The sequence below is a fragment of the Mercenaria mercenaria genome, chromosome 2 (genome assembly GCF_021730395.1).
Source record: "Mercenaria mercenaria strain notata chromosome 2, MADL_Memer_1, whole genome shotgun sequence".
NCBI lineage: Eukaryota > Metazoa > Mollusca > Bivalvia > Venerida > Veneridae > Mercenaria > Mercenaria mercenaria.
The window spans coordinates 118,962,511-118,986,077 of record NC_069362.1 but is presented as its reverse complement, the minus strand read 5'-3'; the positions used below and the strand labels follow the sequence as shown (position 1 = coordinate 118,986,077).

At 35.4% G+C, this 23,567-nt stretch overlaps 2 protein-coding genes and 1 non-coding gene across 4 annotated transcripts in view; 2 read left to right on the top strand and 1 right to left on the bottom strand.

The window, feature by feature from the left end:
• Positions 1–401: 401 nt before the first annotated feature.
• On the bottom strand, positions 402–472 carry Trnag-ccc (transfer RNA glycine (anticodon CCC)). The gene has a single exon. It is a non-coding gene; the product is annotated as a tRNA-Gly (tRNA).
• Positions 473–650: 178 nt separating this feature from the next.
• LOC123563009 (MAPK regulated corepressor interacting protein 2-like) lies at positions 651–5,090 on the top strand. The gene is made up of 6 exons (XM_045355570.2): positions 651–802; positions 916–997; positions 2,547–2,665; positions 3,422–3,466; positions 4,165–4,212; positions 4,878–5,090. The coding sequence occupies exons 1-6, from the start codon at positions 739–741 to the stop codon at positions 4,949–4,951; spliced, it is 432 nt and encodes a 143-aa protein (XP_045211505.1). The 5' UTR covers positions 651–738; the 3' UTR covers positions 4,952–5,090.
• Positions 5,091–13,876: 8,786 nt separating this feature from the next.
• LOC123565036 (RAD50-interacting protein 1-like) overlaps positions 13,877–23,567 on the top strand; it is a 41,883-nt gene continuing 32,192 nt past the window's right edge. For both annotated transcript variants that reach the window (XM_053537667.1, XM_045359025.2), the window contains exons 1-4: positions 13,877–14,131; positions 20,776–21,017; positions 21,776–21,949; positions 23,295–23,432. In XM_053537667.1, the coding sequence (XP_053393642.1) occupies positions 13,880–14,131; positions 20,776–21,017; positions 21,776–21,949; positions 23,295–23,432 (806 nt within the window). In that variant the 5' untranslated portion in view covers positions 13,877–13,879. The remainder of the gene's footprint in view (positions 14,132–20,775; positions 21,018–21,775; positions 21,950–23,294; positions 23,433–23,567) is intronic.

The following is a 23,567-nucleotide window of genomic DNA, read 5'->3' as shown; positions in this document are numbered from 1 at the left end:
TAGCAAACTTAAAGTTCTCTGTAAAGTTAAATCATATCTACATCGCCTACCATTCCCCGATTTTTGATATTCGATACACTGCTTGTAAAAATGCAAAATATATGATGACACTCACCTTTGTTGATGTTCTTTTATCGCGACGTGCACTACCTCGGAAGTTGCGACAGACGGTTTACCGTATACCTCTTAAAGAGGTAGCTCTGTAGTTTACCAGGCGTGTGAATGCACGTACTTATTATTAGTAACATCGTACATGCTGGCAGATTTCAGAATTCCGATAACTTTAAAAAAAAAAAACATATAAATTGCAGACAATATGTAAACACAACTTAATAAAAATATGAAAACCGGCACAAAAAAAAACTGGTAAAAACCATAATTATGCAAAAATAAAAAGTAAATGCGCCGCCCGGGAATCGAACCCGGGTCGCAAGAATGGGAATCTTGCATGATACCACTACACCAGCGGCGCTTTCGATTAAAATCTAGACTAAATAAAGTTTATATTTTATTATTTATTTATTGTTTATGGTATTTTCAGTTTCATTTATCTGTTCTGTCCTTGTTAAACATTGAGTTTTTGTTCACTTGGCATGACTAACTTAGCATTTCCATTACTTTCTGCAAATACAGGGTATTTATATTCGGTTAGGGTATTATTGGTTCCTATTTCATAAGAGTATCGCTTGGCTAAAGGTGGAACCAGGTATGTAACGTTGAAAACCGGAAGTTACACAAATGGGACGGGGAATGTATGCATTGCCGAGCAGACCCAGCAAAATTGTTGCAAATGCGCGCATCGGTAGGTAAATTTTACGATTTCTCAGTGGTTTTTGTATAGAATTTGATTTTGGTCATACCATAAGAAAGCGCGTGTTTCAAAGAAGCTAATTCATTTGTCTATTTTCATATCAGGTCCTTCAAAGACATTGAACAACCTTGAAATTGCCAGGGACACTGAAAAACAGCAGCTGACACAAACTGCTGTGGGGATGAGGTATTGAATTTGAATATTTAATCAATTTTTTTTCATACACAGACTTTAAATTTGCAGTTGGAAGCCCCAAAAATTTACAAAAATAATGTCTCATGCAACAACACGTTCTATAATATGTTTGTAAACAAGCGTGACCTAATTTTTCTGGCCTTTCAGTTTATGTCTTCTAACTGTCAGATAAGTAAATAGAGTTAGAGACCAGATCCAGATGTATTACCCTAGTCCCTAGCTACTTGCAAATGAGTCCTAGGCTAATGGTTTCTTATCATGCTTAAAGAACATGAAGAGCAGTGTATGGCCAGTAAGGGACCTCCGTGGCCGAGTGGCTAAGGTCGTTGACTTCAAATCACTTGCCCCTCATCGTTGAATTCTTCATATAGGGAAGCCATCCAGCTGGTTTACGAATTAATACGGAAGGTCGGTTATTCTACCCTTTTGCCTGCTGGTAATGAAATAATGCATGTAGGGGCACCTGGGGTCTTCCTGAATCTTCCAACATCAAAGCTGGAAAGTCGCCATATGAACTGTAATTGTGTTGGTGCGATGTTAAACCCAACAAAATAAATAAACTGAATAGTCTGGTAACTCAACTGGAACTCTAGATCTGAGTACTGGACAACCTGTTTCCACCCCCCACCCCCACACTGGACAAGGCTATGGGAGACTTTATGCCCCGGCATCTACTGATGCTGGAGGCATATAGTGATTGTCCGTCTGTACAGGTTAACCAAATGGGACCGTTTCGTCTAGCATCAATACCCCTAACTAGAATGACTTGATACTAATGCAGATGTAACCTGTGACCATTCCTCATCTTCAGACATCACCTGACCTCAGTTTGACCTTGAACTTGACCTTGTTTTGGACTTGGGTTGCTTTGTATCGACAAGGATGCCACCGGGGGCATCAAGCGTTTATTGAACGCAGCACCTGGACAGGAATATTGAAAGCATTTTTGCCCTAAAAGACCCCCCTTGGACAAAAGTTTTTACACTTGGACTGTGCTCTTATATAGTTAAATTTGTTTACTTTTAAGTAAATAATGAAGACTACCACAAATTACATTACAAATTCATTATGTTTCATAAGCCCATTATGGGAGCTATTTATAAAAAAAAAACTTTTTCAAAAATGTGCGTTATTACAGCAGCTTTGTGACAACTTGTCATGGCTTATCCCAATTAATTACCATAAACACCAGGTACACCAGTAATACAGTAGTACTATATTGAAAAATTAATTTACTGTACATCTAGACTGAGGGTCTACAGGTCTGGTTACTAGACTCCATGAAGCCATCTTTCAAGAGCAGTTACTGGTCTCGCACTCCATCTGAGGCTGATAATTATTGCAGTGGCTACTAGACTCCTAGAATCTAGAGGTCTGCTTACAAGTGTGAAGAGCAGTTACAATGATGAATCATAGACAATCTTGCATTGTGACCTTTCAAATTTGTTACCCTTTAAAGGGGAATTTGTTTTCATAGGCTTTAAGTAGCTTCATCTGAGGAAAGGCATTGGGATTGTAACAATGTCCTGATATATTTCAGCTCCCCGAAACCTGTTTTTAATGGGAATAGGACCAGGTATCCTATGAGGCAGAACAGTAACCCACAGCAGCCACAGTACTCTGCACAGCATGAGGAAATGGTTAGATATTTATCAGACAGTAAGTTCTACAATTTACATTTGTATGTAAGTTATGTCAGAAATTAGTTATAACAGATCATGCTTAAAGTTTGTTGGGATTTCATTTTCCCTGTAAGGATCTCTTCAACCTTTATTTTCTATGTATGGTGTTCAAATATCTGTCTTATAAGTTATATTACTTTTTCCTTTTTTGGTAAAATTTTTATTTTAAATTTTATATATTACTTAAATTTCTTTTTTCATCTTCACAATATTTGAAGTAAAATTTAAGATGCATGTCATATTTTATTATTTGTCTTGGCTCTAATTCTTTAGCACTGTTCTATTGACAGAGGTACTCTGTGCCCACATAGAGTCTGGGATCAGTCCTTAACCTTTAGCCTGCTGGTGGCAAGCGATTCTGCCTTTGCGACCATTGCAGACCAAGATCAGCCTGCACGTCCGTGCAGTATGATCATGGTCTGCACTGTTCGCTATTCAGTCTTGTAATTTTCAGTGAACACCCCTTTGAATAATAAGTGGCACTGCTCAGATTGAATGATGGACCAGTTCATTATAGAAATTTAGCAGGCTAAAGGTTAAACTGTTAAAATACTTTTCATAGGATGCTTCATGAGAAAAAAAGGTTTTGAAATGTATATTCTATAGCCCAGTATGAATACTATGATATTTGAAAATATTGATGTAAGAAAATGACATGGTCTGTGCAAAAAAGACAGAAGGGGATAGGGACTATTTCTGCTGCAGCTCATTTGTTTGTTTTTCTTCATTTCAGCATGGAACAGAGTAAACCATGAACTTGAAAGAAACCAAAGAGAAGGTACTTGTTATTTAATTTTGTGCATAAAAATAAATTGTGATTCATGTTTGCGGGAAAAACATTAAATTTTTTGTGCTGTCATCTGCTCGTCTGTCACATAACTTGTCCACTTCAATTTTTTTTATCCTCAGAACAAATTTTGAAATAACTTGGTTTAAAGTTTAAGTGGCTTAATGAGATGATATGCATAGTCTAATGTTCATTTAGGGTATTTCATTGGTCAGTGTCGTACATTGTGGTCAGAGGTCATATAGATTGGTTTTCATGCAGGCTCTATAATCTTCATGAAACTATTTTCTTCAAGCAATGTGCAGGATGCAACTTTAAGTAAGTTATGAGGTCATAGGAAAATAGGCAGTTTTTAATATATCCTTTTTAAAAAACTTGGCACAAACACTTGTCATAATGAGAAGAAAGCAACTTTAGTCATGTTGGTTCAAAGTTTACACACCTTTTGTGCTATTGTATGATAGGACATTTTAGTTTAGCCAATGCTTCATTTAGTTGAAGTGGTACAGGGAGACGTGTTTTTTTTTCAGAATCTTAATAACTAATAAGTGATGTGTGATGTTGCTTATTTATAATCTGTCTTGTACACAGTTACTGATGCATGTTTATAAATGATCTTTGTGTGTTTGCATCATAGAATGTGAAAAGACATTAAGCATTGTACTATATTTTGTTAAACATATTTGCAGGTGGACCAATTGTGTACAGGGAAAAGAACCCAAATCCCAGACTTAATGGTATGTTCTGTTATAATTATATGAAATCAAGTTACATTTTCCATATATAGACTTTAGAATCACAGAGCTCTGTGCATGTTTTGTATTACATATTGAGCATAACATCATTCTGACTCACATGGAAAGGGACCCACAGATAAATCACAGGCTCTACCAATCACAGGCTCTACCAATCACAGGATCTACCAATCATGAATTAACAGTTCTTCATTTGATCTTTGACCAATGTTGCTGAATTCTTACGTGTTGAAAATGCTCCAAATTAAGATAAAACTGGTGTAATATATACCCACATTATGTTTCCAGACTTGCCATTCTGATTTATAGTTAAATGTGACTGCATAATGATTTTGAGTTACACCACTGGTGTTTCAAGCTCAATCAGTAAAAATGTATATGCAGGTTAGATCTCTCTTCATGGTATATTAGGTGGTTGGGATATGATAATACATACATTTATTGATAGAGATTCAAGCGCCTGTGGTTACACAGAATTATGATAAGTTAAAGTTAATTGTTATAACCCGAGTTCTTCCTTCACCATTGCCATATGACCAACGATTGTGTTGATGCAACAAAAACAAAAAAGCGATGTTCATACATCTAGTTTTAAAAATTCAAGCTTGTTTTATAGTATAAAAAGATAGTTATAATTCTTATTTCAGACTTTAAACCATTTGACTTGGAACAGTTCTGGGGAGACCGGTACATGCAGCAGGTGACTGGATCAACCACTTGACATTGTTGCCTTGGAAACACTAAACTCTGTGATTACAGTATTCGCTTTCATGTTGAATCGCTTTCATTACACAGTCATTATGTAATTGTAAATAGATTTCTGTCTGATATTTGTGGTGTAAATAAAATGTACAAAGTCATACTATGTTTTAAATTTCTAAGATAGGTCAATGTTTTTACAGGAATATTGATGAAGAAGGGTATATTGTTAGCTCAATTATTCGAAGAATAGTCTATTTTCTACTCACCCAGGCGTCTGCATCACACCATGGTTTTGCATGCAACTTACTTTTTCTTTTTCTAGGTCAATTACCAGCCTCACTGGTGAAGTCCCATAACTCTGACATGTATTTTGGCCAAATTATGCCCCCTATCGGACTTAGAAAAAAAAGCCTTGTTGAAGTTTTGCATGCAAATCACTGTCTCCAAAACTAATGCAGATATTGATTTGAAACTTCACATTTGTCTTTGGGGTTATAAAACTAGGTGATAGCATCAAGTCCCATAGCTCTGACATTTATTTTGGTCAAATTATGCCCCCTTTTGGACATAGAAAATCCTGGTTAAAGTTAAGCATGCAAGTTACTATCTCAAAAACTAATGCAAATATTGAATTGAAACTTCACTTGTGTCTTCCGGTGTATAAAACTAGGTCATAGCATCAAGTCCCATAACTCTGACATGTATTTTGCAAAATTATGTCCCCTTTTGAACTTAAAAACTTCTGGTAAAAGTGACCTTGAGACTAGAAATTGGTCTTGTCAGTAGCTAGAAAATGCTTACAGCCAACTGTGTGATGGGAGACATTGATTTACTCCTGTCTATCTGTTTGTCCATCCGTCCATCTGTCACAAATCTTGTTCGCGCTCTAAGTGGAGCATTTCTCATCCGATCTTCACCAAACTTGAACAAAATGTGTTTGCTAGTAAGTCCTCAGCCAAGTTCGATAACTAGCCAAATCGACCCAGGCACTTCGGAATTATGGCTCTTGAAACCCCGACAACAAAGTTATAAGGGGGGTATACTGGTTTCAGGTTGTCTGTCTGTCTGTCTGTCCGTAGACGCAATCTTGTGCGCACCATCTCTCCTTATCCCCTTAACACAATTTAATGAAACTTCACACAAGTGATCAGTACCAACAGTAGTTGTGCATGGGGCATGTTAGGTTCTTTTAGAAAAAAAATTTGCAGAGTTATGGGACTTTGTTTTTTTGTTACTATACTATATACATAGACACAATCTTGTGCGCACCATCTCTCCTCATCCCCTTGACACAATTTAATGAAACTTCACACAAGTGATCAGTAACAACAGTAGTTGTGCATGGGGCATGTTAGGTTCTTTCAGCGACAAAAATTGCAGAGTTATGGGACTTTGTTTCTTGTTAACATACTATGTACATACAGTCTGCATATGCAGTCTTGTGCGTGCCTAATCTACCAAACCCTTGCACACAATTTAATGAAACTTCACACAAGTGATCAGTACCAACCCTAGTTGTGCATGGTGCATGTTACATTCTTTTAGATAAATATTCTGCATAGTTATGGGACTTTGTTTTTTGTTACTATACTGTATACATACAGTCCACATAATTATGCAATCTTGTGTGCGTCAAATTGCAATGTACTGTGTCAGTGCATGTGGGGGGTACATTCATCACCTTTAGTGATAGCTCTAGTTGATAATCAAAGCACTGACAGTGTGACTGGGTTGTATCAAAGCACTGAAAGTCTGACTGGGTTGTATCAAAGCACTGAAAGTCTGATTGGGTTTATCAAAGCATTGAAAGTCTGATTGGGAATTAAGAATATATAGGGAGTAGGGTTTACGCTCGAACATTTCTCATCCAATCTTATAAAACTATACAGATGATTTGGGAGTTGTGGGAGACGTGCACTTTTCTCAAAAGCAGCTCTAGTTCCATAGTGTTATTGTCTGGTCATTAGTTAACCACTATTGAGGTCAAAGTTACAGTATAACTGAGACTGAATGTAGTGAAAAAAGTCACTTGGTTACCTCTGACAGGCCATCATGATAAGCATAACAGGCATAATGGTTGTTGCTGCTCATGTAGGTAGATCTGTTGGTCAGTTGGCAGAACATTTGATTTCTGTTCAATAACTGGAGACCCCGTACATGTACAGTCGTCAGATCATATGATGATTGCCTGCTGTGGGAGCATAACAGCTGTTAAGGTCTTATGGTCCAGATTAAGGTTACAGTGGCTTAAAAAAATGAAAATGGTTTCCAATTAATAATTGTAGAATGCTCGTGTGTGCAGTCATCCCCCTTAAGAGTTGACAGCCTGTGGTCAGTCGATGACCCCCATTGCTTGTGGTTAGTCAGTGAAGGTCAAATGACCTCCAGAATGATAACTATTTCTGATATACACACTTTGGAATAGATGGGTTGGCAGCTAAATCTATCCATGTATACGGCGTCGATCAAACGACAGCATGTCAGTACACGCAATCAGCTAGTAGAAGCTATGACTAGGTCTGCGGCCATCATACCTCATAGGATGGTTGCATATTACTATTGTTCGGGTATCAATAGGTCAGTGATCTAAAAAATGAAAACTATTTCAGATCAGTAATTAGAGAACGCCAGGAACTACCGCTGTAAAGCTTCATTAGAGGATTGTGTAGTTGTAAGTACAATGTAAATGTCCACAATTGTTTTGAAGGTCAAGGTCAAAGTGATTTTATCCTATTCATAACTTGAAAATGCAAGACCTTTGACCGCTAAACTCTGCATTATGATTGCCTGAGGGTGGTAGATGACCCCTTTGTTTTAAGGATCATAGGTCAAGGTCCCATTAGACTGAATTTAAAACGGTAAAAGATCAGCCTTTGGCAGACTTAAGATGATTGCCTGTGGTCAGTAGGTGACTCCTGTTTTGGGGTCGTCTACTCGGTAACGATTAAGGGTCACAATAGCTTTTAGTTCGATCTTTTCGAAGAAAAAGTAAAGCTATTGCACTCGCCCCGGCGTCGGCATCGCCGGTGGTTAAAGTTTTCGATAAATTCAAATATCTCTGTTACTATCAAAGCTATTGACATGAAACTTAAAATAGTTATTTACTATCAAAGGCTACACCAGAAGAAATCCGCATAACTCTGACTTGAATTTTGGCAGAGTTATGCCCCATTTACTGGCAAAGCTCTAAGAGTCAAGCACTGAGAAAAGTCGAGCGTGCTGTCCTACGGAGAGTTTTTGTTTAGTCTGAAACCTGTTTCTGATCAATTATTTGAGAAAGCTTGTTTACAGCAGCCGATTTATTTGAGGTGAAAGGTCAAGGTCATATTGATAATGCCGAAATCAGAATGAAGCGTGCACCCCCCTCCCCCCAACACACATACGTAGCAAGAGCTTAAGTGTAGTCCCGTTATACAGTTACATCAAATGAAATTTCAAAGAACCCGAAAATATCTCGACACTGAGCCCAAGTATAAGTAGAATTAAAGTCCGTGACAGGTAAGGTTTTTGTTCTGTAAGTTAAAGCCTTAGGAGGCATAGACCGCAACTGATTGCAGATTCTTGTTAATCGAATCTGTTCATGAGAGAAATTAAAAAGAACATGCTTTGCCTCCCCCATTCGCTTCCCTAGCACGTGTTTTTATACATATACACAGGTACGAGGTCGAGTTGTTGGAGATTTAGTTATTTTTTGGCTAAATGTATGCCTTAATTCTTTTAGAAATACTTGCGGAACATCGAAGGGCTGCAGCGTCTTTGGAGTGCGTGCTGTACTTACCAAAATTGTCAGAACTTTCAAATTAGGAATTTCCTGGACACATTTTATTTTTTGACAGATCAATTGTCATCTATTGATATAATTTACGACAGAAGTGACGATACTTTAGCGGTCAGCAGGAAGAAATTAGTCCAAACAGTCGCTGATGCGGGAAATTTCACGTTTCCTTCCCTGCGTTTCTAGGAAATTGGTCATTTGCCACTTAATTAAGCATGGATGTATAGGTAAGAAACAACTACACCTTGCTACATTCCCCGATTTTCAAAAAGATGCGCCATGTAGTAACAAAATGACAAAAACGAAAAACAAATCACTTGCCGATCCTCGCTCATTTTGTCATCATTGGCGAAGTACCTTCATTCCTCATCGGCGCAGGCGGTACCGCAGGCACAGTTTAGTACCCATGATATAATATTGAATGAACTGCATAATCACAAAGAACCGGAAATGTAATGATGCTGAGTTCAAGCAGACATAAAACTTGTTACGAAACATATATCTGATAGAAAATGGCTGCTCAGTGGTCGCCCCCACCCCTCTCCGCAGAGGATGCATTTTCGAGAAAATGGACTTTATTTCTATATTTTCGTGAACATATTCTTCTCCGGACTGGCGTTTCCGGTGATTTTATCCATACTGGCAAAACCCATCTGGCACCCCCATGCCAGATGACTCTCGTGCTGTTAATGACAACTAGCGATTTATGCACTGATATTGTTTATGTAATATACAAAATACCCTCGTGGTGAATACCCTCTCATACCTTCATGGCTATGGATTCCATCAGGAATTAGGTGTCGAGAGTTGTATAACTTGCTTCACGATCGACCTATAAATAAATTAGTATAAACTGAAATACGAAGAAATTATTTAGATTTGTTTTAGCTATTTGTAAAGGCACATTTTAGTACCCATGATATAATAATGCAAGAAAAATAATCTGTCAGAATAAAAAGCTTATAAATATGTATACGATATGCAAGAAAAAATATCATGTGTTTACGAATCGAAAAGAAATATCCGTCCCTGGCCTCGGCCACCTGCGCATGGGCCCTCGGGACGAATATTTCTATCCGATTCGTAAACACATGACAGATATCATTAATCTGACGTATTCTCTTGCCACTGAAGATATTCCTTCAAGACGTTTTCAGCGGTTAACGATACAAACGACCTTTTATGTGATGACGCACGGACGAACGTGTCACTGGTTTAGTGGTATCCAGCTAGATTCCCATGTCCATTTCACAGGTGGTGCAAGTAATTTTTTTTCAGAATGGACGTTGCACGTGCTGCTTTGTCTGCTTATTTTTCGTGGCACTGAGAGAAATTTCTAGAATATAAGACATATTTTTTTTTGGCAATTTTCGATGATATTAAATGAATTTGAAATGTTTACGAAACTGATACCTCAGTTAAGTCGGGTAAGGCATCTAAAGACTTGAGTTATCAAGCCATCCAAGATTTTTCATGTGCTCTTTGACTGATAATAATTCATTAGTGACGAGGGGCCTCCGTGGCCGAGTGGTTAAGGTCGCTGACTTCAAATCACTTGCCCCTCATCGATGTGGGTTCGAGCCTCACTCGGGGCGTTGAATTCTTCATGTGAGGAAGCCATCCAGCTGGCTTACGGAAGGCCGGTGGTTCTACCCAGGTGCCCGCTCGTGATGAAATAATGCACGGAGGGGCACCTGGGGTCTTCCTCCACCATTAAATGACTTGTCAAAAATATTCTAATATTCGTACCAAATTTTTGCCACGCATTTCGTGGCCAAATGTCAATTTATTTAACTGTCTGATGAGTTCAAATAAAAGGAAAACTATTTTGAATATTTGTAAATACCTTAAAGAAGCATATAGTATCAGAAATGCAGAGGTGTAATTATGTACTTAATAATTATGATATCTATTTATAGGTAATATTACCTTTTTCTGTTCATGCTGCCGCTATATGTACATGCTATTATATACATGTACTTACTATCAACATATTCATAACATGTCATGTATGATTACATATCTATTGTATCAGTATTTTCTTTTTCTGTTCATTAGCCAAAGGCAAGTTCTTGTCGATGTTTGCTAATAAAATGTTGTTGTTGTTGTTGTTGTTGTTGTATTAAAGCTGGAAAGTCGCCATATGACCTATCATGTGTCGGTGCGACGTTAAATCCAACAAAAACCAAAAAAAAAGTCATTTGTGATGACTGTATGAGCAATGCTAAAACTTTGTTTTTCTACTGACATTTTTTCTGTCTTTCACATGTTTAACGTACCAAAGATTAATTTAGATATTTCAGTTAAGTACGCATGTTTACCGATCTAGAGATTTTTGGTATTCCATATTTGCATTTTTTGCCGTTTCCAATCAGAAAGGCGGGCGCTATCGGTTGGCTTTCACGATAAGATACATGTTCTAAACCCAAGTGACAGTTAAATCATTTAACATTTGTATTACACGTTCCGGACAGGACTTTGCGTCACTGTACAAAGATAGCACTCTTTTAATCTAGGCTCTAAAACACTTTTCTGGAAGCAACGTTGGCCATTAATACTTATCAGATGGATCACAAGGGCGTAGAACATTGAATACATATAATCAAAGAACTATAATACGGGAAAACCGAAGGTTTTTCCGTCTATAGATAATGTGTACGTGTATACATGTCAAAGTAAACCTATATACCGTTCAACTTGGGAATATGTTCTATACCTTCACCGGTTTTGTTGTTGTTGTTCTCCCATAATTCTACCGGACCTGCTGCCGTGCTTGCGCAATAAATAATTTTCAGGACGACATTTGATAAAATAAAATTTCTTATGAACGATCGGGCGCCGCATTATTAAAACAAATTATTCTATCCAGTTGAAAATTTGCGGTATCAATAGAAATCGGTGTTATTCGGGTTTCTTCATGAAACGAGTTTATGGATGATTCAAGCGGCCCGCTTTTTGTTTCCAATAATGAATTATGATGTAAGCTACATCACTGCACTGTTTGAATAACAAAACCATTGTTTATTTATTTCTTTGAATGTAGAAAAGCCAATAATTTAAAAAAATGTCAATGTAAAACGAGTATAGACACGCTGTCCTAACAAAATTTATTTATATACACAATTTTATCACACATTTATGTCACAAGTCACTTTGGTCCAGTGGTTAGCGCACATATTTTCCATGCGCGAGGTCCGAGTTGGAATCTCGTAAAGTGCTTCAATTTTTTTTTATTTATTTTTTATTTTAGCTTAGGCCCAATTTATTTTTTTTTTCTTTATATTTATCACACTTTTTTCAATTACTGGAACACAAATCAATAATAAGTATAGTTAACCAATGTTCTGTCTGTAAATTTTGAACAAAATATTCGAAGGCATGGAAAAGCATATATCGATATTGCTTATCTCCCCTCCCTTCCACAATCTTTCACATACATTGCAACTACTTTCTAAAAGTCAATTCATTGACTAGAGTTTTAGTAAAATTACACTTGGAAAAAAATGTTGGCTATAAACTTGAGAGGCTCACTACGATCACTAACAAGCTAAGAAATTAACCGTAATCATATTCAAAAAAAAGGTCCCAGACTGTTAGCAGTTAGGTAAATTAAATTGAATTTCGACCAAGAGTGTTTGTGTTATATATAAAATTCTGGTCAAGAACTTTTTACAATGAATTTGAAATAAGAATTTCACAAGTAAATGGTTGTTTGTCATTCTCACATACACGAGTTTTACCATAGCTGTATTAGTGGAACACAATTTGTCCTAAAAGAGTGTCATTTGACAATAAGAGCATTTAAAAGAATTAAAATAGTCCGTGTTTAGGATAGCAGGATTATGTAAGTTCCGGTATCTATACTACAAAAGAATATCAGAACAAGATGATATTGAATGTGATGTTACGCAGGCATAATGTGTAAATTGTTGTGTTTTATTTTTTGGATTGTTTTGTCGTTTTTAGAAACTATTTATTTGTAACAAATGAACTGAAAAGAATATGTGCATTTCCGGATTCAGAAATTTGTATTAGAGAAACAAATTGATAGCAAAGGCATGATCGTTGTAAACAGAAACAAAATTGGTAATATTATGTATAAATAAATGACTTGCATTTATCTGTATATAATAAAATATTTATCCAAAACTACTGAGGAAGAGTGTGTTTTACGCATGCTCACTGACAACACATAAAGGCCTGATATTGGGTCACTTTTGAATGACTGTTGCACCATATATAATACTATGAGGAAAATTTTGTAAATGACAAAGTGTTCGAATTTATCAATGTTCGTACGGCCCCCATTTTACATACCCCTTTCCGGCGCTCACTTCGTGTGAGTTAAAATTTGCTTACTAGATATAAATTTGAATTATGTAAAGTTTTCAGCAAAAGCATTATTTTGATACCAATAAATGATAACAATTTGCAGAAATAAAAAAGTGACAGGTCAAAAATCCCCCGTTATCTGTCCGGGTTTATGCAACAGTTTCGTTTTTGTCGTGTTGAGCGACATGCGAAGTTTCCACTTTTCTCTATTTTATCATCAGTACAACTAGTGGTGCATTTTGGGACTAGATTCTGTGCACCCAAATATCACTATTATCTTTAACTCATGAACACTATTTTCCATTGTCTGTCTAGTCTTGATACATTTGAAGAAATGATTAGATCTATGTTCATTTAAACAAAACTTTTTAAAACATTTCCCCTTCTTATTTTTATAACAATAGCAAAACCATCAGGCTTACTGTCAAAACTGAAAGCCAAACAGAAAATATCAGAAAGAACAATTTAATGCAGAAAAAAAGAAAGAATCCGTATCACTATCACTAGGTTTTCCCGTCAGATAGGCAGCGCCTAATTTCATATTATTTTTATAGCTCTTTGATATAATATATCAAAAAAGAATTTGAAGAATTTTATACACATACTAGATCTATTGTAATCCCCTTAGGCTTTACATTTTATTGCATTTTTAACTATATTTTCCTGATGTCGAATCAAAATTGTACGCACGGGTTACAGGGGTCTGCCCTAGTAGCCCTGTTTAATCGCCACGTGCACTGTACATGGCGAATTGATTAACCCGATAGAAGAAGAAGAAAGGAAATGAGAAACTGTTTGCAAAAGAAATGCCAAAAAGCTGTATCGGTAGGGCAAACAGTTATGAAGTTACGAAAAAGTCCAAAAACAGTTGGCCAGTTTGTTTCAGAAATTGAACAAGAACATCTTCTTATTGCTGCCTATTTCAATCAAACCATATTTGCCAACATGGCAGCGCCCATGGGAAAGTCGGACTCGGATAAATTTGCTATTGAATTTGTTAATGCTAAATTAGGAGATGACATCAAATCGTTAAAATCAGTGAGAGATTTGTACAGAGAGTATAGAGATAAGCAAAAATCACTTGAAAGCCAGGTAACAATTTTTATTACTGGAAAAGTTGCAACAGATATCGGATAATTTAGATTTCGGATATCTAAACTTTTACGGCAGTCATTGATAGAAAACAGTTCGATCACCTGCTTATTTTACAAAAATTACCATTATTGATATTCCGTTGGTAAAAGAACCTAGTATGCAGTGCTTTAGGTATTTGTTTGCTTGTGTAGGTTATGATTTATTGACGGACCAAAGATAATCATAAACATAACAAATTTTAATTAATTTAATTTCATAACATTGAATCCAGTTTGCAGTATTTTATACCATTCAGAATTAGTTGTAAGTGTTTTTACTGGAGTTGTAAATGCAAGTGTACATAAATTACACAATGCAAATAGAAATTAACAAAGTAAACGAGAGAATGCAACAAAATCACGGGTAGAAATTGTCGAGTTGTTTCGTTACCATAAACTTTCGTTCCCATTATGTAACAACTACGCCGTAGTAAATATTTACGTTTTTTACAGCTTAAACAGTTATAACAACGCATAATACATGGAAGACTATTTAAAATGTTAAATATATCATGTTCTTTACATTTAATTTTACCTTTTTCAGTGACAATAAATTGAAAAAATGTTGTTCCCAATCCACACCCCGGCCCAGTCTCATAACACTCTCACTTCAGTGACTGCATGACTCTGTCTGGTATGTGTTATATCATGAATCTAGCATGACCCAGTAATGAAGCCATTTGTGAAATTTACTGAATGTTATGACAAAATAATAAGGTTCCATTAATGTCAAATTGTTAAAATCTTTATCGACTAATGAAAGGAAAAATGTATTAAGAAATGATAGAATCAAAATATATCATGACATAAAGCCATATTAGAATAATCAGTAATACATAATTTTAGTCATTACATTTTCAGCGCTGTTCAACTTGTTTTAGTTGAGTTTTTAATACAATCATTTTTGTTCATGTTACAAAGCATGCATTTTCCATCAGTTCCAGTTAAAACAATTCTTACAGTCAAACCTGTGCTAAATACCATCCCAGAACAATAGCATCTTTCCAGAAAGACCACTCTGAAAGTCTCCCTGAATATTACTCTTCAGTAAGTTATACTGCATACACAATATATACAACAGCCTGGCTCTTTTAGTAGTTCCCAGGGTGGTCTTTAAAGACAGGTTTGACTGTAAATACATTGGATAAGATTATAATTTTCTCAAGAGTTACTAAATTAACCCCTCTATTGAAAACTGGACTTAAAAACTTAGTTTTGGCTGTGATTGTTTCATCAGATTTTCACACATAAAAAAACACCATAATTTTATATAATTTCCTATGATATTTATTGATAATGCAGCAAATAAAACCTGATCTTAGACAATATCCCAATGAAAACAACATTCAATAGTTAGTGATAGAGTAACTTTTTTATGCCCCGGCATCTACTGATGCAGGAGGCATATAGTGATCGTCCTGTCCGTCCGTACGAGGTTAACCAAATTGGACCGTTTCGTCTTGCATCAATACCCCTTATTAGAATGACTTGATACTAATGCAGATGTAACCTGTGAACATTCCTCATCTTCAGACATCACCTGACCTCAGTTTGACCTTGACCTTGACCTCATTTTGGACTTGGGTTACTTTATATGGGCCATCTCTTGGTTAACCAAATGGGACCGTTTCGTCTAGCATTAATACCGTTTACAAGAATGAATTGATACTAAAACAGATGAAACCTGTGACCATTCCTCATCTTCAAACATCACCTGACCTCAGTTTGACCTTGACCTCGTTTTGGACTTAGGTTACTTTGTATCGACAAGGATGCCACTGGGGGCATCAAGCGTTTATTGAACGCAGCTCCTTGTTTGGGATTTACTTGAATATTTGTGGCCTACTGAAAACACGTTGTCTGATACACTATATTTGTGACCGGAATACGACCAAGGAATAACAGAAAAGGCCTAGGTATATAGACTTTTAGTGCTCTCTTATACTATATATACTACTGGGGTCAAGTATGATTGTTTTTGTGTCAGATTTTTAAATAAATGTCATTGTTTTGGTATCAGGTTGTTTTTCGGGCTAAATTTTTGAAAAACGGCTTTATGAGCCTTAAAACGCCCATATTTGCATGTATATATTTTTTCTAAGTATTGTGGTAACTCTTTTTTTTCACTTCCATGTTGTTCTGGGGTACAAACTCTTATGAAAAAATGACATTTTAAGTGTAAAAGTCTGGTTTACAAAAATCTCATTGCATTGCTATGAAAAGCCCGCCTGTGGCTATTCCTACGGCTCTTTGTAATTTGTTGTTAGTGTAAAATACCTATTTAAGTGAAATTTGACAGAAAACGATTGTTGCTTGTACAGATGTAGATGTTAATACACATGTTTTTAGCTCGACTATTCGAAGAATAGTCTAGCTATTCTACTCACCCTGGCGTCGGCGTCGGCGTTGGCGTCACACTTTGGTTAAGTTTTTGCATGCAAGTACATACAGCTATCATTTAAAGGCATATAGCTTTGAAACTTATTTATTCTTTTTCTAGGTCAATTACCAACCTCACTGGGTCAAGTTCCATAACTCTAACATGTATTTTGAGCAAATTATGCCCCCTTTTGGACTTAGAAAATTCTGGTTAAAGTTTTACATGCAAGTTACTATGTCCAAAACTAACGCAGATATTGAATTGAAACTTCACATGTGTCTTTGGGGTTATAAAACTAGTTGATAGCACCAAGCCCCATAACTCTGACCTTCATTTTGACCAAATTATGCCCCCTTTTGGACTTAGAAAATTCTGGTTAAAGTTTTGCGTGCAAGTACATACAGCTATTACTAAAAGGCATATAGATTGGAAACTTATTTTTTCTTTTTCTAGATCAATTACCTACCTCACTGGGTCAAGTCCCATAACTCTGACATGTATTTTGGCCAAATTATGCCCCCTTTTGGACTTAGAAAATCCTGGTTAAAGTTTTACATGCAAGTTACTATCTCCAAAACTAACGCAGATATTGAATTGAAACTTCACATGTGTCTTTGGGGTTATAAAACTAGCCGATAGCACCAAGTCCCATAACTCTGACCTTCATTTTGGCCAAATTATGCCCCCTTTTGGACTTAGAAAATTCTGGTTAAAGTTTTTGCGTGCAAGTACATACAGCTATAACTAAAAGGCATATAGATTGGAAACTTATTTTTTCTTTTTCTAGATCAATTACCTACCTCACTGGGTCAAGTCCCATAACTCTTACATGTATTTTGGCCAAATTATGCCCCCTTTTGGACTTAGAAAACCCTGGTTAAAGTTTTACATGCAAGTTACTATTTCCAAAACTAATGCAGATATTAAATTGAAACTTCACATGTGTCCTTGGGGTTATAAAACTAGTTGATAGAATCAAGTCCCATAACTCTGACTTGTATTTTTGGTAAATTAAGCCCCCTTTTGGACTTAGAAAATTCTGGTTAAAGTTTTGCGTGCAAGTACATACAGCTATTACTAAAAGGCATATAGATTGGAAACTTATTTTTTCTTTTTCTAGATCAATTACCTACCTCACTGGGTCAAGTCCCATAACTCTGACATGTATTTTGGCCAAATTATGCCCCCTTTTGGACTTAGAAAATCCTGGTTAAAGTTTTACATGCAAGTTACTATCTCCAAAACTAACGCAGATATTGAATTGAAACTTCACATGTGTCTTTGGGGTTATAAAACTAGCCGATAGCACCAAGTCCCATAACTCTGACCTTCATTTTGGCCAAATTATGCCCCCTTTTGGACTTAGAAAATTCTGGTTAAAGTTTTGCGTGCAAGTACATACAGCTATAACTAAAAGGCATATAGATTGGAAACTTATTTTTTCTTTTTCTAGATCAATTACCTACCTCACTGGGTCAAGTCCCATAACTCTTACATGTATTTTGGCCAAATTATGCCCCCTTTTGGACTTAGAAAACCCTGGTTAAAGTTTTACATGCAAGTTACTATTTCCAAAACTAATGCAGATATTAAATTGAAACTTCACATGTGTCCTTGGGGTTATAAAACTAGTTGATAGAATCAAGTCCCATAACTCTGACTTGTATTTTGGGCAAATTAAGCCCCCTTTTGGACTTAGAAAATTCTGGTTAAAGTTTTGCGTGCAAGTACATACAGCTATTACCAAAAGGCATATAGCTTTGAAACTTATTTATTCTTTTCCAAGGTCAATTACAAACCTCACTGGGTCAAGTTCCATAACTCGTAACATGTATTTTGAGCAGATTATGCCCCTTTTGGACTTAGAAAATTCTGGTTAAAGTTTACATGCAAGTTACTATTTCCAAAACTAATGCAGATATTGAATTGAAACTTAACATGTTTCTTCGGGGTTATAAAACTAGTTGATAGCATCAAGTCCCATAACTCTGATATGCATTTTGGTCAAATTATGTCCCCTTTCGAACTTAAAACTCTTTTGATATTTAACATTTTGGGTAATAATTTCCTGCTTCTGTGACAATATTTCGAATAGTTGAGCTTGGTTGTCTTATGGACAGCTCTTGTTAATATTGAAACACTAAAAAAATTTACCAAGCGTTTTCAACTAAACCAGTTAGAGAATTATTCATCTAATTGTTTCGTTTATATGCATGCAAATTTTTCAAAACAATACGAATCTCTCACCACTCTAAACAATGTTAATTGACCTGTAATAAAAAAAACTGCGGTAGGAATAACAACCTGCAGGCTTTTCACTGTTCTTACGGGAGAGCCGTAAGAATAGCCTGCGAGGCTATTCTTACGGGACCGTAAGAATAGCCACTTCCTTATTTGAACAGTATGATTTGGTTTTGTAGAATCTTCTTGAATTCTTGTATTTGTTTTCTTTGTAAAATTATGATTTCTACCTTTTTAGGCTACACTTCTGGTAGCCTTACTCATTTGGATTATCAGGTTGACTTATTTTATGATCTTGATATTTTATAGAACTTTGTCATCCCTCTAACTTGTAGCAACCCCAGAAAAACCAATAATCCATTAGGAATACTGCAAATATTGGGGGATACTGATGAATAAAAATTTATATACATGAATTACAAAACTTAATATACATGTATTATACATTGTACTTTCAAATGATATAAAATTTATAGAAAAATATTGATATATAAAATGCGTGTAATTAAAAAATCGTAATTAAAAAATCCCAACTGAAATCAATTTTTGATTATTTAAGGATATTTCTTGCATAGTAAGTTTGTCCGTTAATAAATCACACAAATTTGACAAAATGTTGGAAAAACCAACTTGTTTCATCTACATCTACGGGGATACTCCCAACAATCAATTTCTGATCATAACTGGGAGGTCGGGGCAGTTTCTATTTTAATAACATGACTGTCTGCACCTCGCAAAAATTAAATACATGATTCTGCCAGAAAATTGTATATGTTTTGTAAGAAAAAACTCTCAGAGTACATAAATACATCCAGGGCTCCAGATATTTTTTTTTGGCCTATGAGTATTTACTCATATGTTTTGGGAATGAGTAAAATAGTAAAATCTGAAATTGACTAGTGGTAATTTTACTCCTGTAAATTTGTAAATTAAAAAAAAAATGGAAATCAGTTTCTTTTGTTTACAGTTCAGTTTCAGTTCAGCATTTTTGTTCTTTACTCCGCACCAGAAGTTGATATGTTAAATCAACACCAATTTAAAATACACTACCGTACCATCAATATTAATTCACAACTATTTGATTTACCCATGCATTGAGTTAAGAAATGAAATAATTTTTTGTTGCATTTGACATTAAAATCAGCTTCCCGGCCATTCTGTTCACCAGATGGAACAACTGCAAGGCCATCTAAGGAATGTAATCCCTGACTGTACGTGGACGTCGTCAAAACAGCGGTCCATTATTACTAAGCAGAGGTGACGTAACTTTCGTGCCTTTCCTGTTGCTGTTCATACAAAATGAACGTTATAACTTTTAATGGAAAAGAATAGGGTGAAATATTGTTTGATATAGTTTAGCCTAGGTTTATAGAGTATTCAGTGCTTGTGTATGTTCAATGCGGGGGAATTAATATCGATCATGCTCTGTTACATAAAACATCCAGAAATTAAGATTTTGTTTACGCTAGTAAAATGTCATTGCATGCGTTTCTGTAATTTTATAAACGTTTTTATACGCTTAAACATTAGCAGACATGTGAATATGCATTATTTCAAAGCGTAATTTACGCTAATGCGCATCTTATCTGGAGCCCTGACATCAATATTTATTGAATAAAGTAGCAAAAACGTGTCATGGATTTGGTAGAATTACTGCCCTTGTTTAGACTCTTTGTATTTCATGGTAAAAAGTTTGTTAAGGTCCACTTTTCTAATACTGTAAGAGCTATATAGCCATGAAGCTTTTTACATTTGTTTGTCATCAGTAGATTAGTAAGAGGGTTTTGAGTCATAATGCCCAATGTCAAGCATTTACAGACAAGTGTCGGCATACATAGAGGGTGCTTTGTTTAAGAAGCTTTAATAACAAGAAAACCATTTTTATGTATTAGAAATGAATCATATAATGACAAATCTAGGAACAACAATTTGCTATGACAGCAAAACAGTCAAATTTATGGTTATCTGTAATTTATCTATAGCTGTCACTTGCAAGTAGTGAAGTTCCAAATGAAATTGAGAAAGCTATAAGAGATGCAGAAAAGGCTGGCAAGGATGTTAAAAGACTTGGTGCCAAGAAGGAGGAATTGTATCATGAGATACAGGATCGTGGAAGAGATATCAGCTCTCTAGTTAAAGAAACCAGTAAACTGACCATAGAGTTGTCCGAACTTGAACATCTTTCCAAGTATCTGTCTTGTCTGGTACAGATTGATACGTTAAGGTAAGTAAATGAATATTTCAGGCTTTAAGTTGAACATTTGAGTCGTGCCATGGGAAAACCAACATATTGGCTTTGCGACCAGCATGGATCCAGACCAGCCTGCGCATTCGCGCAGTCTGGTCAGGATCCATGCTGTCTGCTTTCAAAGCTTATTGCAATTAGAGAAACTGTTAGCGAACAGCATGGATCCTGACCAGACTGCGTGGATGCGCAGGCTGGTCTGGATCCATGCTGGTCGCAAAGCCACTATGTTGGTTTTCCCATGGCACGGCTCATTTATACTTTCTGTAATGAAATTAAGGTTGATTTATAGTTATTGAAAATTAAAACATTGAGGTTTCAATAAGATGAGCAAACATTATACAGGATTTCAAGCAATCCAAACAGAGAACATAATGAAAAGGGGGACCGCATGCATAGCTGGAGCAAGCTTGGCTGCTTTAGTCATTTAAACTTGAGCTAGTGATGTTTCACAGTAGTTTGTTAACTTGTTTGATTTTAGATAGAGGATAAGAGAAAAAGAATCATTAGCTAAAATAAATGTAAATAAGATAGTGACAAAAGATATTGTTGCCAGAACTACCATTGTTTATTCTATAAATTATAGCTGTATATACAATAAATTGTGACCTTTCCTTTTCTGTTACTTGTTTCAAGAATGTTTCTATTTTCATTGACTTTTGTATGTCTACAATTCTGTTTTATTTAATGATTGATATTAATCATATATTTCTATTTTATATATATTTTGATTTCAGTTCTAAGATAGAGATGTTGTTACAGTCAGAACGACTAGCAGAGTGTGTAGAGAAGTTTACAGAGTTATCCTCCTTGTATATAACACTAGAGCCATCATGCTGCCACAATATGGTAAAATACGCAAAAGATACAACCCTCTATTGGTATAAGATATTGAAGAATAAAATTGCAAGGTATTTACCTATTCATGTAATTTTTATTGATGTGATATACACCCTGCTTTGTAAATAGATTTAACCCTAAGTTTTCAAAGTACATTGTATCCTGTTAGTTTAAAAAACATTCAGTCATTAAAAAAGAGATGTTTGCATGCTCAGTTACTAGACTGTGATTTAAACAATTTGAATCTCAAAAAAGTTTTCATAACGGGAATCTTAAATTAGAATTGTATTATCATTGACATTTTTGCATATAGAAAAAAATCTACAAAGAAGAGTTTAATAAAACTTCTCACATTTGTAAGCCTAAATATCAGCTATCATATGGTCAAATAAAATGTATAGGTCCCTGTGCTTTTTGACATATTTGCAAATGGTTACAGACGGGTTCAAATTTCAAACTAATTTTAATGTCATTATGATAATATTTGGAGTTTTCACATACAAACATTTTTATGATGATGTAAAATATTAGAAAGACAGAAACATTTTCAGTTTTATGTGTTAATACACTGGTTTCCTTTTACTTAAGGCATAATGAACTTTTCTGTTTGCTGGACCCAGGCGTTATTCTGTGTTTTCTGATAATATGCCATGACATCCGTTTTATCAGATGTGTAGAACTACCTAAATAGTTTACATGTGGCAATAGTTAAATTCTTTGATTTTCAGATAAATTATTGATTAATTTTGATACTACTTGTCATACAAATATCTGTCAAAGCTGATGAAAAGCTTTATGTCATTTTCATGCTCCTTGAACGGAAGAGCATATAGTTGTCTCTTTGTCCCTCGGTTTATTCTTTCATCCATCTGTCCAAAAGATCTTGCTTTGTGTTTAATTTGTTCACTACAAGTAACTGAAAACGTTGATGCCTGAAACATTGATGAATGACAAATAACTCAATTCCACAGTGCCCTAAATAACATTTTGACAAAATTAGAGTTATGCATATCATTAGGAAGGTCTCACTGTATTATGATAGCACTTAGAACACTCTAACTTTGATATTAAATGAGAATTTCATCATTCACTTGTTTCAATAGTTGAACTGATAGAACAATAAAAAATTTAAGTTGATTTTCTCAAAATGAATCTAGAAAATATTGGAATTGCATCATGTAGCTCATACAAAACCTTTCAATGCCTCTGTGAGAATGTTTAGAAACTGATATCAGTAAAGATACAGATTTAATATTTTTTGCTGATTTGATTATTGTCTTTGTGATCAAATGGACTATCTATGAATTTACAGTAACTGTTACTATGCCATGTCTGAACACTTTTTGGAATCAGCTGAGTGCACATTTTTCATGTATCTATCTGTAACAAAAAACAAGGCGCCAACTACTATTTCAGTGAATTTGAAGAAGTTTTAAAGCTGCTGAGATGGCCGCTTGTTGCTATGACAATAAAAGCACCTCCTGTTCAGAATCCAGCAGAGGTCAAGTCCAAAATGGAACAACTCTTCAAACAGCTTTTGAAGTTGCAACTTCCGTATCCTTTTAAAGATACAATAGACGCAAGTCATACTTGAAAATGTGAATATTTATTTCATAGTGCCTATATAAATACAAAATTAACATGCTTTTATTTATAAACAGTACTGTGTTTTAGGTGAAAATAGTACAC